This window comes from Pseudozyma flocculosa (assembly GCF_000417875.1).
Source record: "Pseudozyma flocculosa PF-1 unplaced genomic scaffold scaffold00006, whole genome shotgun sequence".
Taxonomy (NCBI): Eukaryota; Fungi; Basidiomycota; class Ustilaginomycetes; order Ustilaginales; family Ustilaginaceae; genus Pseudozyma; species Pseudozyma flocculosa.
This window is the reverse complement of record NW_006920874.1, coordinates 514,536-542,162: the sequence shown is the minus strand read 5'-3', so window position 1 is coordinate 542,162 and position 27,627 is coordinate 514,536. Positions and strand designations below refer to the sequence as shown.

At 64.9% G+C, this 27,627-nt stretch overlaps 9 protein-coding genes across 9 annotated transcripts in view; 4 read left to right on the top strand and 5 right to left on the bottom strand.

Annotated features, from left to right (window-relative positions):
• Positions 1 to 42: 42 nt before the first annotated feature.
• Positions 43 to 2,425, top strand: PFL1_02294 (uncharacterized protein; the record flags this gene model as incomplete). Its single annotated transcript, XM_007879807.1, has 6 exons — positions 43 to 160; positions 251 to 858; positions 937 to 1,590; positions 1,695 to 1,703; positions 1,794 to 1,988; positions 2,099 to 2,425. The coding sequence occupies 6 exons, from the start codon at positions 43 to 45 to the stop codon at positions 2,423 to 2,425; spliced, it is 1,911 nt and encodes a 636-aa protein (XP_007877998.1).
• A 568-nt stretch (positions 2,426 to 2,993) lies between these two features.
• PFL1_02293 (uncharacterized protein) lies at positions 2,994 to 4,156 on the bottom strand (the record flags this gene model as incomplete). Its single annotated transcript, XM_007879806.1, has 2 exons — positions 2,994 to 3,904; positions 4,012 to 4,156. The coding sequence occupies 2 exons, from the start codon at positions 4,154 to 4,156 to the stop codon at positions 2,994 to 2,996; spliced, it is 1,056 nt and encodes a 351-aa protein (XP_007877997.1).
• A 1,102-nt stretch (positions 4,157 to 5,258) lies between these two features.
• PFL1_02292 (uncharacterized protein) lies at positions 5,259 to 7,893 on the bottom strand (the record flags this gene model as incomplete). Its single annotated transcript, XM_007879805.1, has 3 exons — positions 5,259 to 5,623; positions 5,738 to 6,110; positions 6,232 to 7,893. The coding sequence occupies 3 exons, from the start codon at positions 7,891 to 7,893 to the stop codon at positions 5,259 to 5,261; spliced, it is 2,400 nt and encodes a 799-aa protein (XP_007877996.1).
• Positions 7,894 to 9,494: 1,601 nt separating this feature from the next.
• On the top strand, positions 9,495 to 13,389 carry PFL1_02291 (uncharacterized protein; the record flags this gene model as incomplete). The annotated part of the gene is made up of 2 exons (XM_007879804.1): positions 9,495 to 10,185; positions 10,976 to 13,389. 2 exons carry the CDS (start codon positions 9,495 to 9,497, stop codon positions 13,387 to 13,389), a joined length of 3,105 nt encoding a protein of 1,034 aa, XP_007877995.1.
• Positions 13,390 to 13,975: 586 nt separating this feature from the next.
• PFL1_02290 (uncharacterized protein) lies at positions 13,976 to 15,165 on the bottom strand (the record flags this gene model as incomplete). The annotated part of the gene is made up of 2 exons (XM_007879803.1): positions 13,976 to 14,377; positions 14,521 to 15,165. 2 exons carry the CDS (start codon positions 15,163 to 15,165, stop codon positions 13,976 to 13,978), a joined length of 1,047 nt encoding a protein of 348 aa, XP_007877994.1.
• A 751-nt stretch (positions 15,166 to 15,916) lies between these two features.
• On the bottom strand, positions 15,917 to 17,114 carry PFL1_02289 (uncharacterized protein; the record flags this gene model as incomplete). Its single annotated transcript, XM_007879802.1, has 5 exons — positions 15,917 to 16,225; positions 16,327 to 16,614; positions 16,719 to 16,796; positions 16,880 to 16,983; positions 17,087 to 17,114. The coding sequence occupies 5 exons, from the start codon at positions 17,112 to 17,114 to the stop codon at positions 15,917 to 15,919; spliced, it is 807 nt and encodes a 268-aa protein (XP_007877993.1).
• Positions 17,115 to 17,621: 507 nt separating this feature from the next.
• PFL1_02288 (uncharacterized protein) lies at positions 17,622 to 20,333 on the top strand (the record flags this gene model as incomplete). Its single annotated transcript, XM_007879801.1, has 2 exons — positions 17,622 to 19,709; positions 19,761 to 20,333. The coding sequence occupies 2 exons, from the start codon at positions 17,622 to 17,624 to the stop codon at positions 20,331 to 20,333; spliced, it is 2,661 nt and encodes an 886-aa protein (XP_007877992.1).
• Positions 20,334 to 21,302: 969 nt separating this feature from the next.
• Positions 21,303 to 26,158, top strand: PFL1_02287 (uncharacterized protein; the record flags this gene model as incomplete). The annotated part of the gene is made up of 3 exons (XM_007879800.1): positions 21,303 to 21,709; positions 21,821 to 25,877; positions 25,991 to 26,158. 3 exons carry the CDS (start codon positions 21,303 to 21,305, stop codon positions 26,156 to 26,158), a joined length of 4,632 nt encoding a protein of 1,543 aa, XP_007877991.1.
• A 975-nt stretch (positions 26,159 to 27,133) lies between these two features.
• PFL1_02286 (uncharacterized protein) overlaps positions 27,134 to 27,627 on the bottom strand; it is a gene marked incomplete at both ends in the record, with an annotated part of 1,986 nt that continues 1,492 nt past the window's right edge. The window contains one exon of the mRNA XM_007879799.1: positions 27,134 to 27,601. Within this exon, the coding sequence (XP_007877990.1) occupies positions 27,134 to 27,601 (468 nt within the window). The remainder of the gene's footprint in view (positions 27,602 to 27,627) is intronic.

Genomic DNA, 27,627 nt, shown 5'->3' with positions numbered 1-27,627 from the left:
CCCCGTCTCCAACTCACTTGACGTCCTCCCGGCTCTGCTCACATGTGCGGCATCGCCCTGCTCGTCTCGACCAGCGGCAATGACGAGCGCACAACGCAAGATCCAAAGCCCTCGCTGAAAGCGCTGTATCCGGCGGTGCAGCGCAGCAATCGCCGCAGAGGTGAGAGTGATGGCGGTATGGCCCTCCGGGCGAGGATCGCCAGTGTGGGCTGACATCGTCTGGACACCATCCTCGATTTGACTGATTCAGGTCCCGACCAGGACGCGGCGGCAACACACACGCTGGTACGGCAAGATGGATCGCAGATCGTCCTGTCGCTCACCAGCAGCGTGCTCGGTCTGCGCGGCCGTGTCCTGACGCCGCAGCCGCTCGTCTCGGCCAACGGCCGGTTCCTCCTCGCATGGAATGGCCAGATCTTTGACTGGGATCAGCCTTCCAGTATCACGACGTCGTCCAAGGCCAAGCTGGACCGCGGAGAAAACGACGGACGTCTCCTCTTCGACACTATCGTGGAGCGCGTCGAGTTGCTCGAGGCAGGCCAAGGAGCGTCTGCACCAGCGGCAGCCTCGAGCATCGGAGAAGCAGTGCGCTCGAGCCTGGCCGAAGTCGAGGGACCGTATGCCTTCGCTCTGGTCGACAAGCTGGCTGGCGTTTTGGTGTATGGACGCGACCCGCTCGGGCGTAGATCCCTGCTCGTCACCTACGACGGCGAGCAAGGCATGATGCTGGCGTCGGTCTCCTGCCTCGAGGCTGTGACTGCTGGCCTCGACATGCAAGAGGCGGACTGCGCGTCGCTCTGGACCGTCAATCTGCATCAAAGCCACCTCGAGTCTTCAGCTCTGGAACGCCAATCTAGCGTGAGCATGCCTGTATCACTCACGCAACTGATCCCGCGCGGTACTCACCCAGCTCGCTGTGTTCGTGTTCTCCCTCAGAGATACGCCCCTCTGCGGCTGTACGAGCTTGACAATCCTGCAGCGACGCCAACCGACCTCGACGTACCATCTTCATCCCTGGAGGACCGCCATGCGGCGAGTGCAGCCTTCGAAGCGGTGCTCGCCAAGAGCGTCGAGGCGCGCGTCACCAACATCCGCACCCACGGACGGCGGGACGAGGCGCACGTTGCGGTCCTCTTCTCGGGCGGCCTCGACTGCGCCACACTGGCGCGGCTGGCCGATCGCTTCGTCCCGCTCGAGCAGCCCATCGACCTGCTCAATGTCGCCTTTGAGAACCCGCGCGCCATCAAGGCGGCGAGACTCGAAGCGGAGCGGGCGCGTCTGCGAGCGTGCAAGCAGCAAGCGCCGCGCCGGCGGAGGGCAGCGTTCGAGGCAGGTCAAGAGGCTTCCCCGCTCGACTCGGGCGATCGTGGGCAGGCCGACGCGACGAGCGCTGCGGCGCTGGATGTCGCCTTGCCCGAGGTCGACATTTACGACGTGCCGGACCGCCTGACGGGTCGAGCGACGCACGCCGAGCTGGTGGCGCTCGCCCCGCGGCGGCGCTGGAACTTTGTCGAGATCAACGTCACCTATGCCGAGTACTGCGAGGCGCGCGAGACGGTCATGGCGCTGATGCACCCTACAGCCAGCGTGGTGAGTGACGGACAGAGTTGGTCGTCGCCCTCGGGTCAGTGATCGTCGCGGTGCTGACTCCCTCGTCGCCCATCGCCCTTCATTCCGCTGCGGGGACCGCGTAGATGGATCTTGTGAGTCGAGCAGAAGCTGCTCTCGAGCGCGTCTGCCTGGTGCCCTCGCTGACCTTCCAAATGGCCCCCGCCTCATTCTCTGGCGTGCAGAGCATCGCGTCCGCCCTCTTCTTCGCATCCCGCGGGTATGGCCATGTGGTCGAAGCGTCGAGCATGCGCCGTCAAGCCTACACGACGCCGGCGCGCGTGCTGATCTCGGGTCTGGGCGCCGACGAGCTGTTGGGCGGCTACTCGCGCCACCGCAACGCCTTTGCGCGGCACGGCTGGGCGGGCCTCGTCGAAGAGGTGCGTCGTCGGGTGCGCCTCTTTCGCGTCGCTGGTGTCCCCATCGCTTCTCTGACCTCCTTCCTCCTCTTCCACCCCTTCTGCCTGGTTGCTTGTCGGCGGATCGACAGCTCCAACTCGACCTCGCCCGCCTCCCGACGCGCAACCTGGGGCGGGACGACCGCATCCTCTCGACGCATGGCCGCGAAGCGCGCTACCCCTTCCTCGCTCACCCGGTCCTCTCCCACCTCTGCTCCCTCCCCGTTCCCGCAAAGACGGACCCGAGGATGGGCGAAGGGACGGGCGACAAGCTCCTGCTGCGCGACCTCGCCTCGTCGCCCTCGATCGGCCTCGTCGGCGCAGCCAGGCTCAAGAAGCGCGCCATGCAGTTTGGCACGCGCGCTGCCAAGATCGACGAGGGACAGGGAAACGTAAAGGGACACGAGTCGATCAAGTGATGCCGGTGCATGGCGCGTCGAGGCGAAGACGCGCTGCCACCGGCCGGCCGGCTGTGGTGCGCCGTCGAAGGATGATGGCGAGAGAAGAGTGTCCATTGGGCTGTACCGCCGTGGTGTGCTGCGCGCGCGGGCGTGTGTGTGCGAGTGTGCAAAACGAAAGAGAGAGGTCGAGAAAGAGTGCGATGGTACGGTAGAGATGATATCCGCTGTGCAAAGAGGTGCAACGAGGCAACGAGGGGATGCCGGCGTGGGCGAGACGGGGCGGCGCGCCGCGCGCGACCCGAGAGCAGGGCGCAAGAAAAACGAATGTCGAGGCAGATAATACAGGTGGCGAGAGCAACAAGGAGGGTGAGAGTGATGGGGAAGGAGGAGGCGAAGGCGAAGGCGGCAGAGAGACGAGGACGGGCATCGTCACCCTTTGGCCGCGCCGCCGCAATGTCCGGATCCAGGCGATGGGTGCTGCAGGGATGAGCTCCCCGGAGTGTCGAGCCGAAAGCCGATCGGGCGCCTGCGCCTGCGCCTGCGTGGCGGGCAACACATCGCCGGCGCGCAGCTCCAAAGGCCAAGCTCAGTAGGGCGTGCCGTACTGCCCGTTGGGCGGGTAGCCCATGCCCTGTTTCCCGCCGCCGAGGCCGGGCGCAGAGTGCTGCTGCTGCTGCGGCGTGAGGCGGCTGGGGCTGATGCCGCGGTACGAAGACTCGTGGGTCTGGGCGCTGCCCATCATCATGTCCGGCTCGGAGCCCAGCAGCGGGTCCTTGACCTCCCAGACCGACTGCTTGGAGCCGACGCTGAACTCGAGGTCCTCCTTGGTGATCGAGTCCCAGTACTTGTACACCATCATGACGGCGAGCAGCATGCAGAGCGACCCAAAGAAGGTTCCGTCGATGTAGTGCTTGACGGCCTTGCAGATCTGCTTGCCGAAGCCGTACATGAGCACCAGGCCGGCGGCGAAGAAGCCCGTGCCAAAGACGATGTCGCCCAGCGGCCACCGGTCGTCGAGGGTGCGCAGCACCAGGATGACCTGCGAGACGATGTAGATGGCGACGCAGACGAGCGGGAAGACGAGCTCGACAATGTAGAGGCCCGTCTGCATGCTGGGCGACATGCCCGCGAAGCCCTTGAAGGTGGCGGCCGAGACAAAGAAGCCGATGCCCCACATGATGACGCAGGTGATGCGGAGCGACCACAGCGACTTTGGCGTGCCGTCCTCGGCGAACTGGAAGCCGACGAAGCCGTTGAGCAGCAGGCACCAGAACGTCGCCGTCTTGAGGCCGATGTAGACGGCCGTCAGCCAGAGGTAGGCGACCGAGTAGGTGGGCACGATGGCCGAGTCGAGGAAGATGACGAGGACCTCGGAGAGCGCGTAGAGGTAGAAGAAGAGAACAATCTCCTTGCGGCCGACGGCCGTATACTTGGACCGGATGTGGTAGACCATGATGGCCGTCATGATGAGCGCACCGATATGGATAAAGCACGTCGCTGCACAGGGTCGGCGTAGTGACGGTGACGAGGTCAGCACAGCGCTCGCCGCTGATGGACGCAACGGCACGCAGCAGGGAGAGGTGCGAGCGAATTTCGGTGCTCACCGGGCTGAAAGATGATTGTGCTATTGATCTCGACGTTTCTCGAGTAGCAGAGCGGTTCTAGGCCGAGGCCGTCGCCGAGGAGCGGGCAGCATGTCATGGCGATGCCCTCGCAGATGGACTCGTAGGAGCCGAATTTGAACCCCATGGTGGGCTACTGTGCTGAGGGGTGCTGGTGCTGGACACGGTGTGCTATCCGGTTTGTCGTGCTGGCGCTTTGAGTGAAGGCGGACGAGACGTCTGCTTTCGGAGGTCCGTCGGGGTCGGAATGGGGTACAGAGGTCTGCCGTGGCTGCCAGCGTGGACGGAGAGGCCTCGACGAAGGGCGCTTTGAATAGCAACCGATGCTGGGGAAAGGTGCACAATTGGCAGTGTATTTAGCAAGGCGATCTGTGCCGCTGAGCGTGCTGAGAATGCTCGAAGTGGACGCAAAGAGGGGGCGGCCGAGGATCTGTCGGTCGAAAAGCGCAGCTGAGCGAGGTGGCAGTCGACGGTGGCGATAGGGTCGAGGCGGCTCAAAAGGGCGCGCGAAGGCAGAAATGCAAAGCCCTCGCGGTCTGGGTGAGGCGATGACGGTGAAGGCGATGAAGGCAGGCAGGTGATGGTAGTGATGGTCGAACCGAGTCGGTGGATCCGGCTGGCATGCCTGCCTCTGCGTCGGTACTGCTTGCTTGTGGCCTGGCTGGCGGCCAAACATGCCGTGCCCTGCCTGGCTGCCTCGGCCTCTGCAGTCCATCAGCGCCGCCCGCCTGCGCCCTGGAGAGTGAATCAAGTGTCGCCTCGATTTCAAGTGCAGCCTCGCCTCGCCTCACCTCGCCTCGCCTCGCCCTGCCCCCGGCCACGGCCCCCCTTTTTCCAAATCTCGGAATTTCAAGATGGCTGGCCGAGGGGGCTGGATCGGCACAAGCAGCCTGGGCTGTCAGCTTGCTTCTGCCCGCTTGTCAAAGGCCCCTAGCCTCTGCCACAGCATGTCCTTCGGTTGTCAATCTGATACGCATCGCCTGCTTGGCAGCGGACAGAAACGCCAGACCCGAGAGGCGTACGAGGGTGACGCCGGGCGACGGTGGCAATGCCAGACGAGGCAGGCATCAATGGCCAGAGTTGCAAAAGGGGGTCAAAGGGTCCAGTAGGTAGGCAGGTTGCAAGAAACGAAGCCGGCGCGCACGTGGACCGTGGGCCACTCTACGACCTCCTCCTCCATCATGTGCTCTTCCGGATCCTCCCGGCGGCTGCTCCTCGAACGAGTCCGATTAGAGCGCCCAGGTCTTGATGAGGCAGTCGCGCCCACCCGACACGGCGTACTTGTCCATGTACCGCATCCGCTCCGCCGGCGACGTGTGGCCGTTGAGCGTGAGCGACCCGTGCTGCAGCGTGGTGCGGTTAAACACCTTGACCCCATTCTCGCCCGCCGCCGCCACAATCTTGCGCGTGTCAAACTGCAGCGCCGTGACCGGGTAGTCGTAGCGGATCGTGTCAGAGATCGACCCCATGCGCAGGTCCCAGATCCGGATCGACTTGTCCAGGCTGCCCGAGATGACGTGCGTCTCGTCAAACTGGAGGCACGTCACCGGCGCCGTGTGGCCCAGCAGCGTCCGGTGCGCCTGTCCCGTACGCACTGCGGCGTCGACGAGCGAGGGAGGACAGGGAACGGCGAGCGAGAGGAGGAGAGGGTCAGCTTAGTGCGATCGTCGTGCAGGATCTGCTGCGGAGCCGTCGGCGGCCTACTCACTGTCCCACATCCTCACGCCACCATCGCCGCTGCCGCTGGCAAGCGCGTAGCCCCAGAACTGCACGCCCCCCACAAAGTCCTGATACATCTCCCAGCTGCCGTCCTGGTACGGCGGCGTCGGGTACGAGAACGCGCCCGAAAAGTTGTTGAGCACGCTGAACGAGTTCGACGAGCTGAGCTCGGGCCGCGACGGCCCGAGGATCGACGAGCTCGTCGCCTTGCGGCTGGGCGACGACGGGAAGCCAAACTCGGACTGCGACAGCGCCTGCGACGACGTCGGGTTCGAGATGGCCCAGAGGATGTCCATCGTCAGCACGCACTGCCCCGTGTTGAGGTCCCACTGCCGCAGCGTCTTGTCCGAAGCGCCCGTCACCTGGAGAAGAGCGGCATTGTCGAAGAAACAGAGCAGCAAGAGTTAGTCTCCGAGCGGCCGAGCGCAAAGTCTGCAGAGCAAAGCCACGGATGATGTTGCCCGCTAGCCCTAGTGGACTCACCAGGCAGTTATCGTCAAAGTAGAGCGCGGTCACCGCCTTGCTGTGGCCCTCTAGGCTTCGGAGGCAAGGGTCATGCTCATCCTTGGCCTCGGCCTCGCCGTCGTCCGCAGCTGCAGAGTCCTGGATGATGGACGCAGTCTGGTCGTCGCCGTTGACGGCATGCTTGTTGCGCGGCGGCAGCTCGCCCGACGCGCTCATCACAAGACGGGTCTCAAAGTCCTCGACTTTGGTCAGGTCCCAGATCTTGAGCGAGCTGTCGGCCGAGCCAGTGATGCAGATCTCGTCCTCGACCTGAAGACACTTGACCATGGCGCTGTGGCCGCGCAGCCTGCCGACCTCGTCGCCCGAGGCCAGATCCCACACGCGCACGGTGTCATCGGCCGAAGCCGAGACCAGCGTGCCGTAGGGTTCCGAAAAGTCGAGCGCCGTGATGGGAGCGCCGTGATTGGCCAGCGTCATAAAGGCGACGCCCGACGGCAGCTCGTCGTGCTCGGACGGCATGAAAAGAGGCCCCTTCCGCCGCCGGCTGGAGCTCTGGTGCGCCGTGGCGCCAGAGGCCGAGACGTTGGCGGCCGCGCCCGGCCCCCCCGGCATAGCACGGCGGTGCTTCTGCACGGCGAGCAGCTCGCTGACGCCCTCCTGCTCGTCGTTGAGCTCCAGCTCCTCTTCCCGAAGGCCGAGGAGCTTGTCCTTGAGGCCGGACTTGATTCGCTCCAGCGTCTGGATCTTGGCGTCGACGGCAGCGATTTCGGAGTCGATCAGGGATCGCTTGACGCCGATGTCGTCCTTCTCCCGCGTGATCTCCTCCATCTGCCTCTCAAGCTCGGCAACGTCGATGCCGGAGAGCTTGCTTCCCTCCTTGCCCTTTGCCAGCGTCTTGGCGGCCTGCGATCTCCGCGCGTGCCGTTGCTCGCGGGCTGAAAAGGCAGACACTGCCTCGGGCGAGTCGTCGCCTTCGACCATGAGTCCACGAGCACGGTCGCCCATCGCCTTGAGGCCCAGCCGCTTGGGGGTACCTCCGCCAGCCTCGTCGCCTTCGAGCCCGCTGGCGATGGCGCGCACCTTTCGTCTCCTGCTGCGTCCCTCGAGGGCGCTCGGAACCGTCGCCTGGAAGCCGCGGAGGAGCGAGACGGAGGCATCGGTCCTGCCACCCTTGCTGCCCTCGATCGAGGCTCGGTTGCCCGACCCGATGGCGTCCGAGTCGAGGCTGAGGTCCTGCGCGGCCGAGGAGAGGATGCGGTCGCTCTCCTCGAGCACGTAGAGCTCGTGCGACGTGAGGCCGGATCCAGGCCCTCTGCCGATGCCCGACTGGACCAGGGAACCGCCGAAGCGCACCAGCGAGCGTGCTGGGCTGGTGAGAGAGAACTGAGGGGTGAGGAAGAGGCGGGCGCGGCGCTGACTCTGCGGCGCGATGCCAAGCGCCGTGTTGGAGTTGACGACGGCCGACATCATGCGGTTGGTCATGAGCTGGGGTGCGACGTCCGAGAGGAGGCGGTGCGGCTCGGCCTGGCCGCCGTGGTCGCCGTTGCGGCTAAAGCCGTAGGGCGCGGCCGTCTGGGCAAAGGGGTGCAGGTACGCCTTGGTCGACGAGATGGCGTCGGAGAGCGTCGATCGGATGGTCGACGAGCTCGATGGCTCCGCTGGCGTGTGAGTGCCGCTCATCGCTGCGGGTGCTTGACCGGCTGGCAGCGGCAGCCTTCCTCGAAGGCGGTCCTGGTGCCCAGAAAGGTGTCGGCGAAGGCTTCACGAGCGGATGGGCGCGCGCGATTCAGGTATGCTCCGTTTCCGTGTGCCTGCGTTTGCGGCGGAAGCTGGTGTCCGGCAGTAGCGATCGGCCTGTTGCGCGGGTGATTGCGCGGAGGAGAAAGGGACGCTGATGCTGGTGGCGATGCCTGTCGTTGGTCTGGAGCGAGGAGCGTGATAGGTGGAAGCAGTGGCTTGCTCCGCCTGGCCTGGCCTGTCCTAGCCTGGCAGGCCTTCTGGCCGCCGCTTGACCGACCGACCGAACCGGCCGGCCGCCTCTTTCTGGCCTGCCCGTCATCCCTTCTTGCCCGACGCTCCCCGCGCAACCTCACGCCCCGATGAGGCCGCGCCGGTGTTTCTCCACATCGTCATCGGTCACATCGGGGAAGGAGGATATCGGGCCGCCGCGACACGCCCTCACCACTTTACGCGTGGGGGGGGGTCCGGTCCAGACCAGCTCCCTTTCTGCTGGCTGGCCGGCGCTGGGCTGGGCTGCCCTGCCCTGCCCTGCCCTGACGAGGCTCGATTGAGCGGGAGGACAAAGCAGGCAAGGTTAGGCTCACGCATGGCGCTGCCGTGGCTCCGTGGTTTGGCGGCGGCGGTCCGAGCGCACGAAGCACCCCCTGGCGGCATGGCCCCAATTTCGGCGTGGGCACATCTACATATCGTCGTGTCCGTCTTCGGGCGGACGGTGGGACAAAAGGACCGAGCGAGCGCGCCGAGAGGCCTGCCCGCCAGGCAGCCAGGCGAGGGGAAAAAAGGGACTCGCCTGGCCAGAAAGGGAGCCCAAGCCCAGCGTAGCGTAGGACGAACTGGCGGCTGCTGCCAGGGCCTGTCTGTCGAGTAAAGTGTTCAAGCCCCAGCGGGTCCGGGCCCGCTGCCTGGCAGGGACCTGGCAGGCCGGACAGGCCGGACAGGCAGGCAGACCAGGAGGCCAGCGTCGCGGTCGCGGGTCGCGAAGCGAAAAGAGACGTGGGACGGGTGCCTGCCTCTCTGAGCGAGAGGCCAAGCCGGGCTGCTTTGCTTGCCAGTCAGCCAGCCAGCCAGCCAGCCCGCTCGCCAGTCAGCCTCTCCAGGATACCGTAGACGATCCTCTGCTTGCTCGCGAGGACCACAACCACCGACGCCCTCTCTCATCATCGCCGTCCCAAGTGCTACGCTCGCCGACCTGCAAACCAACCCCCCCATCTCGCCGCTGCATAGAAGCTTATCCTTCGGTCCACCGCCTCCCTCCACGCCAAAGCCCAAAGCGCACCCCCCTCTTCTCCCCGTCCACATCCTTTCTCCAGCGCTCCTCGACACAACGGCGCCCGCTCGCATCTGAACCCGCCCACAAGGCTCGCCCGACCGTGCGCCTCGACAGTCGGCTGCTGAGCGATATAAGCTCGATCTCTCCTGGAGCACCCAAGGACGCCGGCGAAGACGCAACGCTCCATCGGCCTCCTCGGCACCACCGGACACCCCATCGAACCATGCCAAACACTCGGGCCTTCTCTGCCCGCCTCCAGGCAGGATCTGCCATGGCTACCAACGGCGAAGACGACATCGATGCCATCAAGTCGAGGCAGAACCTGTCCGCCTCCAGCACACCGATGCAGCAGGGCCTGCCCGGCGTCCGCATCCCGACCAGCGTCTCCAGCCAGGGGCTCGCAAGGATCCTCCGCAAGCCCCGCCTTTCTCGCAACGCATCGACACCGGCTTGCTCTTTGGCCGCTGCTGCAGACACGAGACGGTCTGCCTTCGCCTCGAGCAACCAAGGCTCTCCCAGCAAGGCCGGCAGTCGACCCACGGGGCCTCGGCGCTCAAGCTCCTCGATCTCGTCCAGCAGGCGCTCGATCCTCGGCAGCGAACGCATGAGCGATTCGGAGTCGTCGGACGACGAGAACGGCAGCCAGGGTCGCAACCGCCTGGGCGGCTGCTCGCAGCAGTCGCAGGGCAGCGACGAGCCCAACGACGGCAACAAGGAGAACGTGGCCCCCTTCCGCTGCGCCAGCTCCGACATTCTCAACCAGGAGGCTCGCGACGCCCAGGAAGAGTCGGTCGCCCGTCGCACCCGCGGTCGGCGAAGCTCGCTGATGGAGCGGCAGTCGTCCGCCGTCGCCTCTCCCGTCGACAGCACCCCTCGGGCCGTCAACGCCGCCGAACGCACCGACCGCATGAGGAGGCCCCAAACGCTGGCGGCAACCCGCTCGATCGTGTCCAGCCCTTCCTGTGAGTACCTCGCCGTTCGCGTTGACCTATCAGTGTGCCTTGGTCGTGCTTCGCCGGATCGCATTGCCCATACTGTTACGAGGCGACGCAGGCGAGCCCGCTGCCTCGCAGGTGGGCAACTGGCCGGTGCGGGAGAGGAGCGTTCCCGGTGGAGGCAGGTTTTGGGCAGCTCCGTGCGCTCTGTCCTTCCTCCATCCTTCTCGTCGACGAATAGTGGACCAGAAGGGGCGACGAAGTAAGACGCATGGCGGCACGAGGCCATGGCGGGCCGGGCCAGGCAGGGCTGCGTAGCTGCGATCGACGCTGGCCGCCGTCGGCCGACCCGGTGCTCATCTGGGCCTGCCTCGATGCAGCTGCAGGAAGCTGCAGCTGCCCACCGGGGTTCTAAAAAAAAGACGAGCATCGGGCCCGCCTCTGCTCTATCGCCTGGCTCTCATCGGACCAACACGACGCGTCCGACGCGCCTCCATTTCGCGTTCGCCAGGTCTTGCCCTTTTCCTCTTTACGCGAGCACCGAGGGCCACGGGCTCTGCCTCCTTCTAGCCTGCCGCCTCTGCTCTGGTGCCTGGCTTCACCTCGGACCCTTGGGCGCTGACCGATCCTCGCCTCCCTCACTCCCTCCCTCCCCCAACCCTCCCCTGCACCTCCGTCGTCTGTTCCGCCATCATCCCCTCCGTCTCTTCGCTCCGTCCTCGGTTCGCCATGATCCCGTCGTCGTCGACACGATCGTCCAACATCACCCGCCGACAATCCGCAATGGCCTCGACATCGGCGTCGGCATCGACATCAGCCGTGGCTCTGCCGCGCACGCCCTCGAAGCGCACCACCCGGAGCCGCTCGGATCTTGCATCGCGCTCCTCGCCCGCCACTTCGAGCCTTCTGAGCACACCGCCGCGACCCGCGTTGGCCAACTATGGCAGCAGCAGCAACAGCAGCTGCAGCAGCGGGAGGAAGCGCTCCCGTCAGGCCATCGACGAGGACGTCGAGGACCGCGCAGGCCTCAGGACACCCGGCACGCCCTTCTCGAGAATGCGGCTGAGTCCCCGCAAGGCGGCCGCGACCTCCGACACCGCCAGCTTCGACGTCGAGGACATGGACAGCTACTTTGGATCCCAGGCATCTTCCGGCACTGCAAGTGGTTCGCTCTTCGACGCCTCCAGCCAGGCAGGGAGCTCGTCGAGCGCCGCCACCACGGCCATGACTTCGCGCGAACCCTCGCCCACGGTGCACGACGCTCTGGCAAAGTCTTCGAGCATGCCCGCGGCCGAGCAGTACTCGAACGTCTACTCGCACGCGCGGGCCATGCTCCGTTACGCGGCCGGCGTCGATCCCGCCGAGACCGAGGCTGGCCTCACCATTTGCGGCGACCGTCGAACCGACTCGCACGTCAAGGTCGTCGGCAGGGCAAAGGAGCGTGTCGCCATCGAACAGTTCCTCGACCAGCGACTCGGCCTCTTCCCGAACGCCAAATCCCGCGCCGACAGCCTCGATGTCGAGCTCGATGGCGACACCGAGTCCGGATGCCTGTACGTCTGCGGACTCCCCGGTACGGGCAAGACGGCGCTGGTCCGGTCGGTGCTCAACGGCCTGTCGTCGTCGACGGTGTCGGAAAGGGCGAGGCCGACCCGCATCGCCTTTGTCAACTGCATGACGCTCTCGCACCCGCGCTTCGTGTTCGGTAAAGTGCTGAGCGCGCTGGGTTCGGACGCCGCCGAGGGCCAGTCGGATGTCGAGGCCGAGCGGGCACTGTCCAGCCTGATCAAGGACGGAAGCCAGCGCATCCTCATCGTGCTCGACGAAATGGACCACCTGCTGCACAGCCGGGCGCACCAGAACGTCCTCTACCGGCTCTTTTCCTGGGCCTCGCCGATGGCTCCGGCGGGCAAGCGGCGGTCCGCTCCGTCCTGCAGCCTGATCGGTATCGCCAACTCCCTCGACCTCACGGAGCGGTTCGTGCCGCTGCTCGCCAGCAAGGGCGCATCGCCGGCGCTGCTCCACTTCCGGCCTTTCGAGGCGACAGAAATCGTCAACGTCATCCGAGACCGCCTCATGGGGCTGCATCCGAGCTACGTGGAGGTCACGGGAGCCGGATCCACGCAGGCCATGGACGTCGATGACGATGCCAGCACCGGCGCCGCTGCGAATGCTGGCGAAGGACAGAAGCCGAGTAAAGACCTACCGCTCTTCACACCCGCCGCGGTCGAGCTGCTGGCGAAGAAGATCGCCGCGGCGACTGGAGACCTGCGCAAGGCGCTCGACGCCGCAAGGCTGGCCGTCGAGATGGTCGAGGCCGAGCAGAGGAAGAAAGCCCTCGCCGAGGCTTCCAAGCAGCAGGAGTCCGCCGGTTCAGAATCGATCGAGACCGAGGCCAGTCAAAGCGAGGGCAGCGCACCTGCTGTGGCCGCGGGCGCCGCCGCCGTCACTGTCTTCGCCACGGCAGAATCGGCCTCGGCGCGTGCCAAGGTCCTCAGCCACCTGACGCCAGAGACGGCTGCCAAGGCCGGACCGGCGCACATCCTCAAGGTTCTCGCGACGGTGCTGGGCAGCCCGAACCTGTCCAAGATCCGCAACCTCGGTTTGCAGCCGAAGCTCGTGCTGCTTTCGCTGCTCGTCGCCGACCTCCGCGCCCGGGAGGGCATGGCCGTCCTGGGCTCGGCCTCGGGCTCGCAGGCGCCGCGCGTGTCCAAAGGCTCGCTGTCGAGCGGCCTCCGGCTGTCCGAGGTCGAGTCGACCTATGCGTCGCTGCTCAAGAACGACGGCACCTTTTCGGCGCTCGAGAGCTCCGAGCTGCTTGGCGTCTTTGAGCTGCTCGAGGTGCAGGGCATTCTCCGCCTCTGCTCCGACGCCGAGGCCGGCGCCGCGTCGTCGTCGCGATCGTCGCTGAACGTGGCCGTGATGAGCAGCGGCGTGTCGCCGAGCGGCAAGCGGGCGGCCAAAAAGCAGCTCCTCGCTGCCAACCGGACCGCGGCCCTGCTGGTGGCGGCCGACGACGTGCTCAAGGGCATCACGACCGCCGCGCCCGCATCCTCGACAGCGGCGGCCGGGTGCAGCAGCACGCTCGTCGACACGATCCGGCGGATCTGGTCCAAGGAGGAGGAGCGCGTGGTGCGCTCACGCGGGTGGGAGGCCATGGCGCGCGAAAAGGAGGCGGTGAGGAAGGAGGAGCTGGGAGGGGGCAGGGGCCAGGTCGCCATTGGCCTGTAAGAAAAGGCCAGGAGGCCAACCAAGCAAGCTTGCTAGCAACCGTCCAAGCGCAGCCGGGTCAGCGAGGGCGAAGAGAGAGAGCGCCACCCCGCCCCGCCCCGCCCCTCTCTGGCTGCTGCTCACCATCATCATCGTCGATATGCCCTGTTCACCATCTTCAGCACAAATCCAACCCCATCATCGGCCGCTACCCATCCAGTCATCCATCGTTCACCGTCCGTCTTTCATCATCCCTTCGCGCTGTCTCATAGCCATTCCCCGTCCCCTAGCTCCTGGTGCGACCTGCTCAGTCTACTCTTATCCGCCGCAATCCATCGCATGCCCCCTTATCCACTGCTGGCCATCGAGGTCGTGATTCGTGTGGCGGAGCGGGCGGAGCGACCGAGATGGACGCGGTCGGTGCGCGCAAGTCTGCAGTCAGACGACCGATGGCCGACAGTCGACGAACACGGCGACGTGGACGGGAGATGATGGTGAGAGGAGCAGATCGTCGTAGCCATTGCAAGGAAGTAGAGAAGAAGAAGAGAGAGGCGAGGCCGAGCCTCTTCCAAGAAGACGCGGCGGACGCCGAAGTCGAGTCGAGCCTCTAGGCCCTCTGCCTCTGCCTCGCGCCGATGGTCTTGAGGTTGGCGTACACCTTGCCGGGCGGGCTGCCGAGGATGAGGGCGACGACGGCGTCGCGGGCGATTTTGATGTTCTGGAAGCTGCCGAGGATGTGGATCTTGGTGTCGGCCACGACGACGCGGGTGCGCGACGCATTCTCAATCGCGAAGCGGGTGCGCCCGTCCTTGCCGGCAATGCGGCCGATGGCGCGCGAGAGGTGGTCGCCGTGGAGCGTCTTTACGTCCTTGATCTCAAACGTGTCGACGAACAGGTCGTCCATCCGCAGCAGCGCGATGGCGTCGTCGGCCTCGAAGCCCAGCGCAAACGCCTTGACGAAATCGGCGCCTTTCTGCAGCATCCCTTGCTCTGTCGTATACTTTGACGACTGTCGGCGGGGAAGGAGTCAAGCATCGCAGGCGCACATCGAGAGAGAGGTGTGAGCTCTTCTGCCTCTGTGCGCTTCGCATGGCGGCCCAGTATCGCACCGCTTCGCATGCTTCGCCCTGCACTACGCTGCACCGCACTCACCTTGATCTCAACCATCTTCCTCTCGGTGTTCATCCTGACCATCAGCCCGGCCATCTCGACGAGCGGCGTGTAGATCTTGTGCCAGTCGTTTCGAAGGGGCGTCATGCGGTGGGGCGGGATTGGGATCCTCCGGAGCTGGCCCTTTGCGACGCCAGTCAGGTTGGCGTCGGCCGCCTTTTTCGAGATGGGCGCAAACGACGGCTTGTTGGTGAGGTCGACCTGCATCCCGCTCCCCGCCTGCGGCGCACCTGCTGCGGTCGTCGTCATTGGCGCCTCGTCTGCTGGTGCTGCCGACGTGTCGATGTGCGAGGTCGACGAAATCATGAGGTCGTCCTCGTCCTCGTCCATGGAGCCGAGCGCGGCGGCGTGGCTCATGCTCATGTTGCCCTCGGTGGCGTCCTCGAACACGTCATCGTCGGAGTCGTCGTCGTCGTCCTCCTGGCCAAACGGCTTGCGGTGCTTGAGGACGACGCCCGCCGAGTCGAGCTCGCCATCGTCGGAGGCGGTGGCGGCGGCGGCGGCCTTGGACGTGGATGCGCCGACGAGGTCCGACTTGGCGCTCTTCTTGGAGGGAGACGCCTTGCTCTTGGACGAGGAAGGGGTGGAGGCCGAGGCCGCCTTGGAGCTGGACAGTGTGGCAACCATGGTCGCTGCGGTGGGTGTCGAGTAGGCTGACGACTGGGTGTTGGTTGGTAGGCGATTCGGAGTCGGTCTGTCGCACAGGTTGATGTCAGAGCGGCTGCCGTGTAGGTGCGAATCGAAGACGACAAGGAGCGATGTTCCGTGAGCGACCTTCAAGCAGTTGGGGTATACGGTAGTGCGGGCGGAGCGAGGTGAGGTGATGGGGTTCTGGTGTGGCTGGCTGCAACGATGCTGAGCGGGAAGGCCAAATCTGAATGCTTGCTTGCGCTGCTGCTGCTTGCTTCTGCCTGCCCGCCTGCCCGCCTGCTGGCCTGGCGCCTGCCGCTTCAAAAAATTTGGCATTTCTGCCTCTGCATGAAATTTCGGCATCGCCCTCGCCCGCCTCCCGACACCCTTGGCAGCCTGCTGCTGGCCTGGCAAGCCAGGCGACTCGGCTCGGCTCCGCGCTGCAGTCCTTCCTGTCCTGGCCGGCCTGCCTGCTCCCTGGCGTCCCCGCACGGTGGCCCGCCCGCACCGCGTCCTCTCCCCCACTGCCAGGCCGGCGTCCAACACATGCACACGGCCTCAGAGTGTCGCACGCCATCTGAAATCAAAGCATGTCAGGCGGATAGGGGTTGCGTCGGGCTGCGTACTGATTACAAGTAGTGGTGAGGACCGACACGATGGTCGGGTGGCGTTGGCCCGAGAGAGAGAGAGAGAGCGAGAGAGGGAGAGGTGGTGACTGCAAGGCAAAACATGACCGGCTCGACGCTGCTCAGGCCTGCATGTTGAGCAGCATGTTCTGGCCGTGGGGCAGGTAGGTGACGTTCCTGGCGCCGCTCAGCGTCTGGGCAATCTCCTTGGACGCCTCAATCCTGCGGATCGTCAGCAGGCCGTCGCCCGCCTTCTCGAGTGCCCGCGAAATCGTCTGCGCCGCCTCGGCCTCACCCTCGGCCCGGATGACCGACGCCTGTCGCTCCTGCTCGGCCTTTTCGACGATGAACTTGGCCCGCTCGGCATCCTGCTGCGCAATCTGCTTCTGCTCAACGGCCTTTGTGAAATCCTGGCCGAACGTCATGTGGGTCTGTTTGGTCGCAGCGAGCAACGACGAGGCGAGGGCAGGGTCAGCCATGCACACGACGCCCGGCGGTCGCAGCCGCGTCCTGCCGCCTTGCGAATACTCACGATCGAGACGTCCTCGAGCACAATGTTGAACTCCTTGGCGCGCTTGAGCAGGTCCTCGCGGATCCTGGCACTGACAACCTCTCGTTGCGTGATGAGCTCGGCAGCGTCGAACTGAGCCACCGTCGCCTTGAGAACCTCGTTGCCGATCGACGGCAGCACACGCTCATCGTAGTCCTGGCCGAGCGACTGGTAGATCTTAGAGAGGTGCTGCACGTCGGGCCTCGAGAGGACACGCAGCGTGAGCGAGACCATCTGCAGATCCTTGGAGCCAGTCGTCGTCGAGATGTTCTGCAGAGCGCCCAGGTAGAGGGGTAGCGACGTAGGCCTTGTCAGTCGCTCGTCCATGAAGTGGTACAGGAGGTTGAACTCTTTAACAAATCAATGCTACTCACCCTGGGCTTGACCCGGACGTCGTAGAGGATGGCGCGCTGCAGCCACGGCACAAGGAAGTGGGTACCCTCGTTGGTCGCCTGTAATGAGCCAGAGAATGGAGAAGCTGGGTGTGAGCGACAATGTTCGTAGCATCTTGATCGCGCGCGGGGCGAGGACGCACCTTGTCCTTGACACCCTGGAAGCGATCGAACATGACGGCACGGTATCCGCCAGGTACGTCGTACAGACTGGCCTGGAGGGCCATGACACCGAGACCGATCGGCACTGCAAGATGATCAGAGCGCGGCGATGGGATTTGAGAACGTCAGCTTTCAGTGGACCGCAGCGCCGGTTGCCGCGCCCGGGCGCGGGTCACGATGGTACGCACCAGCGAAGCGAGCGGCGAGGTTGGACATTGTGATTATCGAAAGACGGTAGGCGTCTGTCGCAGAGGCTTGGAGGAAGGACAGAGGCTTGACCAAGCTGGGAATGGGAGCGGCGTCGACGGCAAGGAGAAGGGGTGCTGTGGTCGGGGATGGTGATGAGACGGCGGCTCGCTGGGGGATGGGTCCAAGCGTCAAGCAACCTGGACGGAGCAGCGGCTGGGCTCAGCCTGCCCGCCCAGGCGCTGCGTCAGCAGAAGGGCCCCGTCCTTCGGAACCGACCGCGCTGAGCTGAGACGCACGCCCGCCTTCATCCTCGGCCTTCGGAAGTGCGCGGCCTCCATTTTTTGTCCTCGGGAAGGTCAAGGGGCCGCTCGACGCCTCAAATCCTTCGCAAGAAGAGGGCGGGCTGGGCCGGACAGGCCATCAGGATGGTGTCCCCTCGGCTCTTCCCTCGTCCACGACCGCATCCAACACCTCCCTCCTTCGCCTTCGCCTCTCACTCGCCGGAGCACCACACCCATTGCAATGCCGATGGCGATGGCCACGGCTCGTCTCGGCCTGCTACGTCGGCAGGCCGCGGGCCCGTCCAGCACGGCGGCCCGCCTCCAAGTCTCGGCTCGGTGCTTGGCGTCCTCGTCGACCGCGGCCAACAAGCCGGAGGTCAAGACCAAGCAGCAGGCGCACAGCACCACCATTCCCCTCCAAAAGAACCGGCGACTCAGCATCCCCTACCTCGACTACAGGGGCCTCTCGGAAGCTGGCATGCAAAACGCCTTGGCTTCGTTGAAGCTGCGCAAGATGCCGTACAGCTATACCGACTTTGAGCGTCTTCGCACCGCCAAGCGCAGGCTCGGCGAGATCGTCGGCCAAAGGGCAACGCTCGCAGCCGAGCAGAAGTCTATCACGGCTCAAATGAGCAAGATCATCGCGCAGCAAAAGGTGGCTCAGAAGCAAAAGGCGGCTCAAAAAAGCACATCCCCCAAGGCGAAAGGGGCAAAGAAGGCCGGGAAAGACGAGGTGGCCAAGGATAGCGACTCTTCAGCAGCAGAAGCGGCGTCGACAATAACTACCGACACGGGTGCGGAGGGGATGGCAGCTACCGGAGAGGCATCCACCGACGCGACGACCACGGATGCGACACCCCCTGCATCGGGGGAGGTGGCAACGTCGACGCCCGCAGAGGACGGGGCGAGCGCGGGCCCTGGACCCAGTGATTCAGCCGCCGAAAATGCTTCCGGCGAGGAGCCCGTCATCGCCTCCGAGGACGCGACGCTCTCCGCTGACGCCTCGACAAAGGAGGTCGCGGCCAAGTCAGAGGCCGAAGAGCTGGGAGAGAAGCTCGCCTCGCTTCGACAGAGGGCCAAGACATTGAAGGACGAGATCGCCCGGCTCGTATCCGAGGACATTGAGCTACGGCAGTGGAGCCTTGAATACCGCCTGGCTTGGCCCAACGCGCTCCATCCCGAGGTGCCGGTCGGGCCGGAGCCAGAGGCCATCGTGGTCAAGGTCGAAGATCCCGGCCAGAAACTGCCAGCGTCGTTTGACGTGGTCAAGCAACAGGAGCCGGACTCGGTGCTGCAGCTCAAGCACTTCCCACCCAACCCGAAGCCAGATCCCACTCGCGACCATCTCACCCTCGCCTCCAGCTTGCGATCCGGTCATATCGACATGGCTGCGGGTGTCCTCAGTACGGGCAGCTCCTGGCCGTACCTGATGGGGACGATTTCGCTCCTAGAGCACGCGCTGTCTCAGTATGCCCTCGACGTCGTCATCAAGCAAGGATTCACGGCAGTCTCGCCTCCGGACGTGGTCCGCGCCGAGCTCGCAGATCGCTGCGGTTTCCGGCCGCGCGACGAGAAGGCCAAGCAGACCTATTTCCTGGAAGGCGACAAGCCGAAGAGCACCGGCACCGGTGCCAAGTCGGACCCGCAAAGGTCCCTGAACGATCTGTGCCTGGCGGCGACCGCAGAGATCCCGCTCGCATCGCTGCTTGCCGCCGTCACGTTCCCGTCAAGCCCATCCCAACGCCGAGGCGGGTCCCTCGTAGAATCTGATAGCCTACCCGTCAAACTCGTCGCCCTCGGCCACGCCTTCCGAGCCGAGGCGGGCGCCCGTGGTGCCGACACCCGCGGCCTCTACCGAGTCCATCAGTTCACCAAGGTCGAGATGGTTGTCGCCACATCGGCAGAGGGCAGCGAGAGCGACGAGGCCCTCGAGAGGTTGCGCGAGATTCAAGAGTCGATCATCGGATCGCTCGGGCTGCCGTATCGGGTGCTGGACATGCCGACCGAGGAGCTCGGAGCCAGCGCCTACCGCAAGTACGACATCGAGGTTTGGATGCCTGGGCGAGGATCCTGGGGCGAGGTCTCGTCGGCCTCGAACTGCACCGACTACCAGGCGAGGCGGCTGCTGGTCCGCTACCAGACGTCTCCATCCGATTCTGCGTCGGACGACACCAAAAAGAACGAGTTCGCCCATACGCTCAACGCCACTGCCGCTGCCATCCCGAGGCTGGTGGTTGCCATCCTGGAAAACTATGGCGTCGCCGACGGCAAGCTGGTGCTGCCGGCCGTGTTGCGGCCTTATTGGCTGGGCGGTGATGCCAAGAAGGACAGCGTCCACTGGGTGGGCCCGGAGCCGGCGCGCGCTGGTGACTCGCCATCCACCACGCTGCAGCGTGCGAAGCAGAGGGTGTGGGCGATGGCCGAAAGGAACGGGACGGACCCGGCGAGCATGGTCGTGGCGTTCGGACTGATGCACGAGTTGACGGCGATTGTGCCGCTGGTGCTGCTCTTCTACCTGCTCAGCGCACTGGGAGCGGGAGAGGCGACGCTGAACTGGCTCCAAGGCGGGGAGGAAAAGGACAGCGGCGGTGATGGCAGCGTCCAGGAGGCCGGTCTGGTCGCAGGCTACATTCGCGCCTGGATCGACGAAGGAATGGTGCGTGCCGAGCGCTATGGACGCAAGATGGGCTTCTTTGGCTTCGATCGCGACGGTAACGTCGAAGGGACCGCCGCCGAAACGGACGTGTCGGACGACGCGTCCAAGCGGGCCGACGAGCTGATCGGCTCGTTTGCAAACGCCGTGGCCGCCTACGCGCTTGTCAAGGCGCTCCTCCCCGTCCGCATCGCCGCTTCGATCGCGCTCGCCGGACCAGTCGCCCGAACGTGCATCGAGCCGATCAAGAAGGTTGCTGGGCGCCTTCTGGCGGGCCGAGGTGCGAAGGCTGTCAGCCGTCCCATGGCCTAGGTCTGGCCAGCGCGCGGGGCTCGATGCCAGATGGGCATGAGCCGGTCCTGGCCGTTCGCGGTTCCCTTGTCACCTCTCTCGTCCGTATCTCGCCATGTACCAACATCACCCGCTTTCAGTCTGCCTGCAACGCATCATCCTGTCGATGTCCACGAACGAGCGTCGAAGCGGCGTGGTCATATTTCATCGAAGGAGGACAGCGGGAACGAGGAGGAACCGCTGAGCCACACGTGATCTCTCTGCCGCTGGCAGGGACTGCTGGCTGCGGGCGGAGGCGGGGTTGGTCGTGGGCCTGCGGCTCGCCCAGCGTCGGCGTCGCGTCGCCTGCACGCCAGCAGGGGAAAAGCCAGGCAGGCCGAGCTTGACTTTCGATGCCTGGGCCTGAGCCTCTGCGGGCGGAGGGGCGGGCGTGTTGACTTTTTGGGCGAAGCGAAAATCTTGATGGCCGCCTGCCTAGCCTGGCCGAGCCTTGCTTGCCTCTGGCTCGCCGAGAGAGAGCAACACCGCACGCGCGCGTTCTGGCGCCGGCTACGCCTGCCTCGGCTTGCCCTTCGTCCCGACCACCCACCAATCAAACCACTTTCCGACAAACACGCCTCGACGACGGCCAGGCGAGCAAGCCGCCCTGCCCAAATCACCCGCCTCACTCTCATTCCCCTCGCCACCTTGCCGCACCGGACGAGGACGGCGAGCCTCTTGATTCACGCCACCATTCCTCCCCCCAGGGCTTCCGCTTCCGCCCTCATTCGCGGCCTCTTCCCCTCCCCCTTCGCCACATCTCCTCTCAGCCGACCGACTCGGACCGCCGTCCTCAGCCGCTCGCCTCTTTCACCGCCTGCGTCCCGCTCATATACCCACGCTCCACGTCCGAGCCCCCTCCTCGCGCCGCGGCGAGCCTCGCTTTCTCGGCTACCTCACACCTTTCCTGCTCAGGCCGAGACACGGCCGTCGAGCCGCTTCAAGCACACCATGGACTCCGACACGGACGCCTACGACGTCTACGACGGCGCCTCTGACGCCTTTGAGCCCTCCTCGCCCCCCAAGAAGAAGACGACAAAGGCAGCCACGACAAAGGCCAAGGCGGGCTCGGCGGCGACGGCGGCTGCAAAGCCAAAGAAGAAGCCGCTGGCCAAGCGCGACAGCAATGGCGGCGTCTCGGATCCCGATGCCAGCATGGTCGTCAGCGACGCCGAGGCATCGTTCCAGGCCCCCCCGCCAAAGAAGGCCGCCAATGGGAAGAGCGCCTCCGACACCTATCAGAAGCTCTCCCAGCTCGAGCATGTCCTCAAACGCCCAGACACTTACATCGGGAGCGTAGAGAAGCACACGGAGCCGCTGTGGGTCTATGACGCGGAAAAGAAGCAGATGGAGTACAGGTGAGTTGCCGGTCCCGCGCCCACGGCGCCCATCGTAAAGATGTCGTCAGCGAGGCTGATCATGCTTTGATATCCCAACCCTCGCCCGCTGTTGCGCGTCTTTTTGTGCAGGGAGACGACGTACGTGCCTGGCTTCTACAAGATCTTTGACGAGATCCTGGTCAACGCCGCAGACAACAAGGTGCGCGACCCGTCGATGGACACGCTCAAGGTCGACATCGACCGCGCGGCAGGCACCATCTCGGTGTGGAACAACGGCGCGGGCATCCCGATCGAGATGCACTCCAAGGAGAAGATCTACATCCCCGAGCTCATCTTTGGCAACTTGCTGACGTCGTCCAATTACGACGACGACGAGGCCAAGGTAACCGGAGGACGCAACGGCTACGGCGCCAAGCTGGCCAACATCTACTCGACCGAGTTCACTGTCGAGACGGCCGACCGCAAGTCGGAGCAGAAGTACAAACAGACCTTCTCGGACAACATGCACACCAAGGGCAAGCCCAAGATCCTCAAAAACTCGCGCAAGGAGGAGTACACGTGCATCACCTTCAAGCCCGACCTGAAGCGTTTCGGCATGGACTCGATGGACGGCGACATCGAGGCGCTGATGATGAAGCGGGTCTACGACATGGCCGGCACCGTCCAGGGCATCAAGGTCGTCCTCAACGGCGAGCGTCTCAAGGTCAAGAACTTCAAGCAGTACGTCGAGATGTATGTCTCGGCGATCAACGAGCTGAGCGATGGCCCCAAGGGCGAGGCCGACGGCGACGCCGCGGGCGGCGCGGCGGCCAAGTCCAAGCAGACGATCATCTACGAGGCCGTCACCGACAAGGGCAGGACGTGGGAAGTCGCCTTCGCCGTGTCCGACGGCCAATTCCGCCAGGTGTCGTTCGTCAACAACATCGCCACCATCAAGGGAGGCAAGCATGTCGACCACGTCGCCGACCAGGTCGTCAACCGCCTCATCGACCACGTCAAGAAGGACAAGAAGAACGGGCCGGTCAAGCCGCACCAGGTCCGACAGCAGCTCTGGGTGTTTGTCAATTGCCAGATTGTCAACCCCACCTTCGACGGCCAGACCAAGGAGACGCTGACGCTCAAGCAGAGCGCGTTTGGCAGCAAGTGGACGCTCACTGACGAGTTCGCAAAGAAGGTCATCAAGTCGGGCGTGGTCGACAACATCCTGTCGTTTGCCAAGTTCAAGCAGGAGCAGGCGATGAAGAAGACCGACGGCCACAAGCGCACCCGGATCACGGGCATCGCCAAGCTCGAGGACGCCAACAACGCCGGCACGCGCAAGGGCCACGAGTGCACCCTGATCCTCACCGAGGGAGACTCGGCCAAGGCGCTCGCCATCCAGGGCCTCTCCGAGATCGGCCGTGACAACTTTGGCGTCTTCCCGCTCCGAGGAAAGATGCTCAACGTCCGCGACGCCGGCCACGAGCAGATCATGAAGAACGCCGAGATCAAGGCGATCAAGGAGATCCTCGGCCTCCAGCACGGCAAGCAGTACATGGACATCACCAGCCTCCGCTACGGCAGCATCATGATCATGGCCGACCAGGACCACGACGGCTCCCACATCAAGGGCCTGCTGATCAACTTCCTCGACTACTTCTACCCGTCGCTGCTGCGCCTGCCCAACTTCCTCGTCGAGTTCATCACGCCCATCATCCGCGTGACGCACAAGAAGAACGCCAAGCGCACCCTCTCGTTCTTCACGCTGCCCGAGTACTATCGCTGGAAGGAGGAGAACAACCGCGGTGCAGGCTGGCAGATCAAGTACTTCAAGGGTCTCGGCACCTCGACCTCGGCCGACGCCAAGACCTACTTCAACAACATGGCCAAGCACCGCATCCCCTTTGACACCACCAAGCCGGGCGACCGCGAGCTGATCGACCTCGCCTTCAACAAGAAGAAGGCCGACGACCGCAAGGAGTGGCTCCGCCAGTTCCGTCCGGGCACTTACCTCGACTACAACATCGAGAAGCTGCCGATCGCCGACTTTGTCAACAAGGAGCTCATCCTCTTCTCGATGGCCGACAACATCCGCTCGATCCCCTCGATGGTTGACGGCTTCAAGCCGGGCCAGCGCAAGATCCTCTACGCCTGCTACAGGCGCAACCTCAGGCAGGAGATCAAGGTGCAGCAGCTCGGCGGTTACGTCTCCGAGCACACCGCCTACCACCACGGCGAGCAGAGCCTGTACATGACCATCACCGGCCTGGCCCAGGACTTTGTCGGCAGCAACAACGTCAACCTGCTCATGCCCAACGGACAGTTCGGTACGCGCGCGGCGGGCGGCAAGGATGCTGCCTCGGCCCGTTACATTTATACCAACGTGCCGAGCATCACCCGCGCCCTCTACCACCCGTCCGACGAGAAGCTGCTCAACTACCTCGACGAAGACGGCCAGTCGATCGAGCCCGAGTGGTACGTGCCCGTCGTGCCCCAGGTCCTCCTCAACGGCTCCGAGGGCATCGGCACCGGCTGGAGCTCCTCGGTGCCCAACTACAACCCCTCGGACGTGATCGCCAACCTGCGCAGGCGCATGGCCGGCGAGGAGATGGTGCCCATGAAGCCATGGTTCCGCGGCTTCACCGGCGAGATCGAGCAGGTGCAGCCGGACAAGTTCAAGGTCAGCGGCATCGTCACACAGATCGACGAAAAGACCTACGAGATCACCGAGCTGCCCATCCGCGTCTGGACCGACTCGTACAAGGCCAGCCTCGAGGAGCGCGTCGCCGGCACCGACAAGATCCCCGCCACAGTGCGCGAGTACCGCGAGTACCACACCGAGCGCTCGGTCCACTTTGTCGTCGAGCTCAACGCCAAGGGCCAGCAGGAGATAGCCGAAAAGGGCGTCGAGGCCTTCTTCAAGCTGTCCAACACCATCTCGACGGCCAACATGGTCCTCTTTGACAGCGACGGCAAGATCAAGAAGTACGCCTCGCCCGAAGAGATCCTCGAGGACTTCTACATGATCCGGCTGAGCTACTACCAGAAGCGCAAGGACCACCTCATCGACACGCTCAAGGCCCAGTACGACCGCCTGTCGAACCAGGCGCGCTTTATCCAGATGATCATCTCGCGCGAACTGATCGTCTCGAACCGCAAAAAGGCCGACATCGTCGTCGACCTGCGCAAGAAGGAGTTCAAGCCCATCCCCAAGGTCGTCAAGCCCAAGGTGGCCGCCGAGGCCGACCAGGGCGACGAGGCGGAGCAGACCGAGGAGGAGGTCGGTCCGGATTCGGACTTTGACTACCTGCTCTCGATGCAGATCTACAACCTCACCAAGGAGAAGGTCGACAAGCTGCTGCAGGAGCGCGACGTCAAGGAGGACGAGATCAAGGTCCTCCTCGGCAGGACGCCCCAGAACCTGTGGGACGAGGATCTGCACGCCTTTGAGGAGGAGTGGGAGAAGGTGCTCGCCGAGGACGAGACCCGCCACGCCAAGAAGACGTCGATGCACTCGGGCAAGAAGGGCAAGGCCGCCGCCGCCGCCAAGACCAAGAAGGGCGCCAAGAGCGGGGCGGCGGCGCGCAAGGTCCTGAAGGACTCGGACGACGACGACGACGGCCTGCTCATCGACGACGGCGACGACAGCGAGGACGACTTCAAGCCGTCGACTGCGGCGGCGCGCAAGAAGGCGGCCACCGCCGCGTCCGCCAAGCCCAGGTCGAAGCCCAGCCCCAAGAAGAGGACGGCAGCCTCGGCCACCCTCGATGACGACGACCTTGCCGCCATCGGAGCCGCGCCCTCGACGACGTCGACGACGGTCAAGTCGAAGCCCAAGTCCGAGAGCCCGCCGCCGGCCAAGAAGAGCAAGAGCGCCACGCCGCTATCGCTCGTCAGCGACGACGATGGCAGCGACGGCGACGACACCAAGCTTGCCCCGCTGTTCCGCAAGCCCTCGACGCTCGCCAAGAACGCCAAGGCGGCCAAGACATCCGGGTCCGCGTCGAGGTCCGCCTCGACGTCTTCGACGGCGGCGGCCGCCGCGACCAAGGCCAAGGCCAAGGCACAGACCTACTCGCTGAGCGACAGCGACGACGACGAGCTGATGCTGCCCGCGCCCAAGAGCAAGGCCGCCTCCGCCAAGAGGGTCGTCGGAGCCGCGGGCGCCAAGAAGGGCAAGGCCGCCACCACCGCCGCATCGAAGAAGGTACGTACGGACTGGCAAACATGTGTGGGCCCCTCGACGCTGCGAGCAAGCGCAAACACTGGACGCTGACCGAGAACCGTTTCTGATCTCTTGCTCGATGTCGCTTGGCACAGAAGGCCGCCAAGGACTTGTCAGACGACGACGACGACGTCTCAATGTCGCAGGACGTCGACGACAGCGTCGCCTCGCTGCCCAGGCGCACCGGCCGCGCTCGCGCCACGGCCCGCAAGGCGTCGTACAAGCTCGACTCGGACGACGACGACGACGAAGACGCCTACTGAAGTGTGACTCGGCAGTCGACCCGTTCCCTCTCTCCTTCTCGCTCCGGCGCATTGCTAACAGAGCCGCCGCTACCCGCCATCGCCGCTGCTACTCTCTCTCCTCGTGTCCCTGTACTTGTATCCCGCGCCCGGCGTCGCCTTACTCTACCATCTCTTAATCCGTCCGACGACCGCTCGAAGCGTCGTTCCTCTCCGCTCCTAGACGCGCCCGAGCAGAGGCTACACACCGAGCGGGCTCAGGACACAAACAGAAAGGTCGATGGGGTGGCTGAGTCGAAAGAAAGCGATGAAATGGTAGGCAAGCAGGGGATGGCAGCAGAGACGAGGGGGGAAAGGGGCGCCATGAAGAGGAACCGACCGAAGATGGGGGGGGGAACCGGCCCGAGCGAGACGGGCACGACCGCTGCTATCGCCAGCACCACCGAAAGATGACCAGGTTTTTTTTGAATCTCCTCCCTGACGTGACGACGGTGGGTGTTGAAAGCGATGGGTCCAGATCGACGGTTGCCTTGACCGACGCTTCGATGGGCGTTCCTCCCCCGCCTCCTACTTCCTTCATTCTCCCTCCAAGCCACCTCCTCCTCCCGCGGTCCATCCAACCAACCAAGCCGACCCTGCGCTGTTAACCACCCCTCCCGCCCGTCGAGTCGCACGACCCCCCTCCGCCTCCGGCTCAAACGAGCGGAAAAGAGGAAGGGGGGGAACGTGGGCCATCGAGCAAGGCGTGAAGTGGAAAACAAATATTACATGCGACGGGAGCCCAAGAGAAAAGAGAGAATGCGCGCGTGCAGGCCAACAAGAAAAGCAAGTCGGCCTGCGCTGCTGCTTGCTCGATGCCGTGACCCTGAAGACTCCAGAGGGCGGGTGAGGGTGCCAGCGCGAGGGGGGCCGGGATGGTTGCGACGTCGGAAAGAGGATGAGACGGACCGCCTCTCAATCGTACGGTCGAAATGGGAGGAGGGGGACCGCGATAATTTAGGCCTCGGTCTTCTCCTCGGCGGCACCGGCGTCGGCACCAGCGGGCTCCTCGGCGGTCTCGAACTCCTTGAGAACCTGGAGGGCCTCGTTGACCTTGGCGTCGAGCGCCTCGTTCTCCTCGAGCAGGTGGAGCAGCTCCGTGACGGGCAGCTCGAGGATCATGCCGGTCAGCTTGCCGGCGAGCTCGGGCTGGGTGGCGCTGATCTTGGGGTAGATGGCCTCGCCGAGCATCTGCTTCTGCTCCTCGGGGCTAGCCTTGGCGAGCGCGGCGGCCGTCAGGGTGGGCTGACCAACCTCGGGCATACCGGCGGGGCGGCCAGCGGCACCGCGGGGCGGCATAGGCTGGCCGGGAATGGGCTGGCCGCGAGGAGCGCCGTTGACGCCAGCCGGAGGGCGGGCACCGGCCGGGGGAGCAGGGCCGGCGGCGCTGGGTCCACCGCGCGGGGGGCGAGGGGGACGGTAGCCCTGGGGCATCATGCCAGCGGGGAACT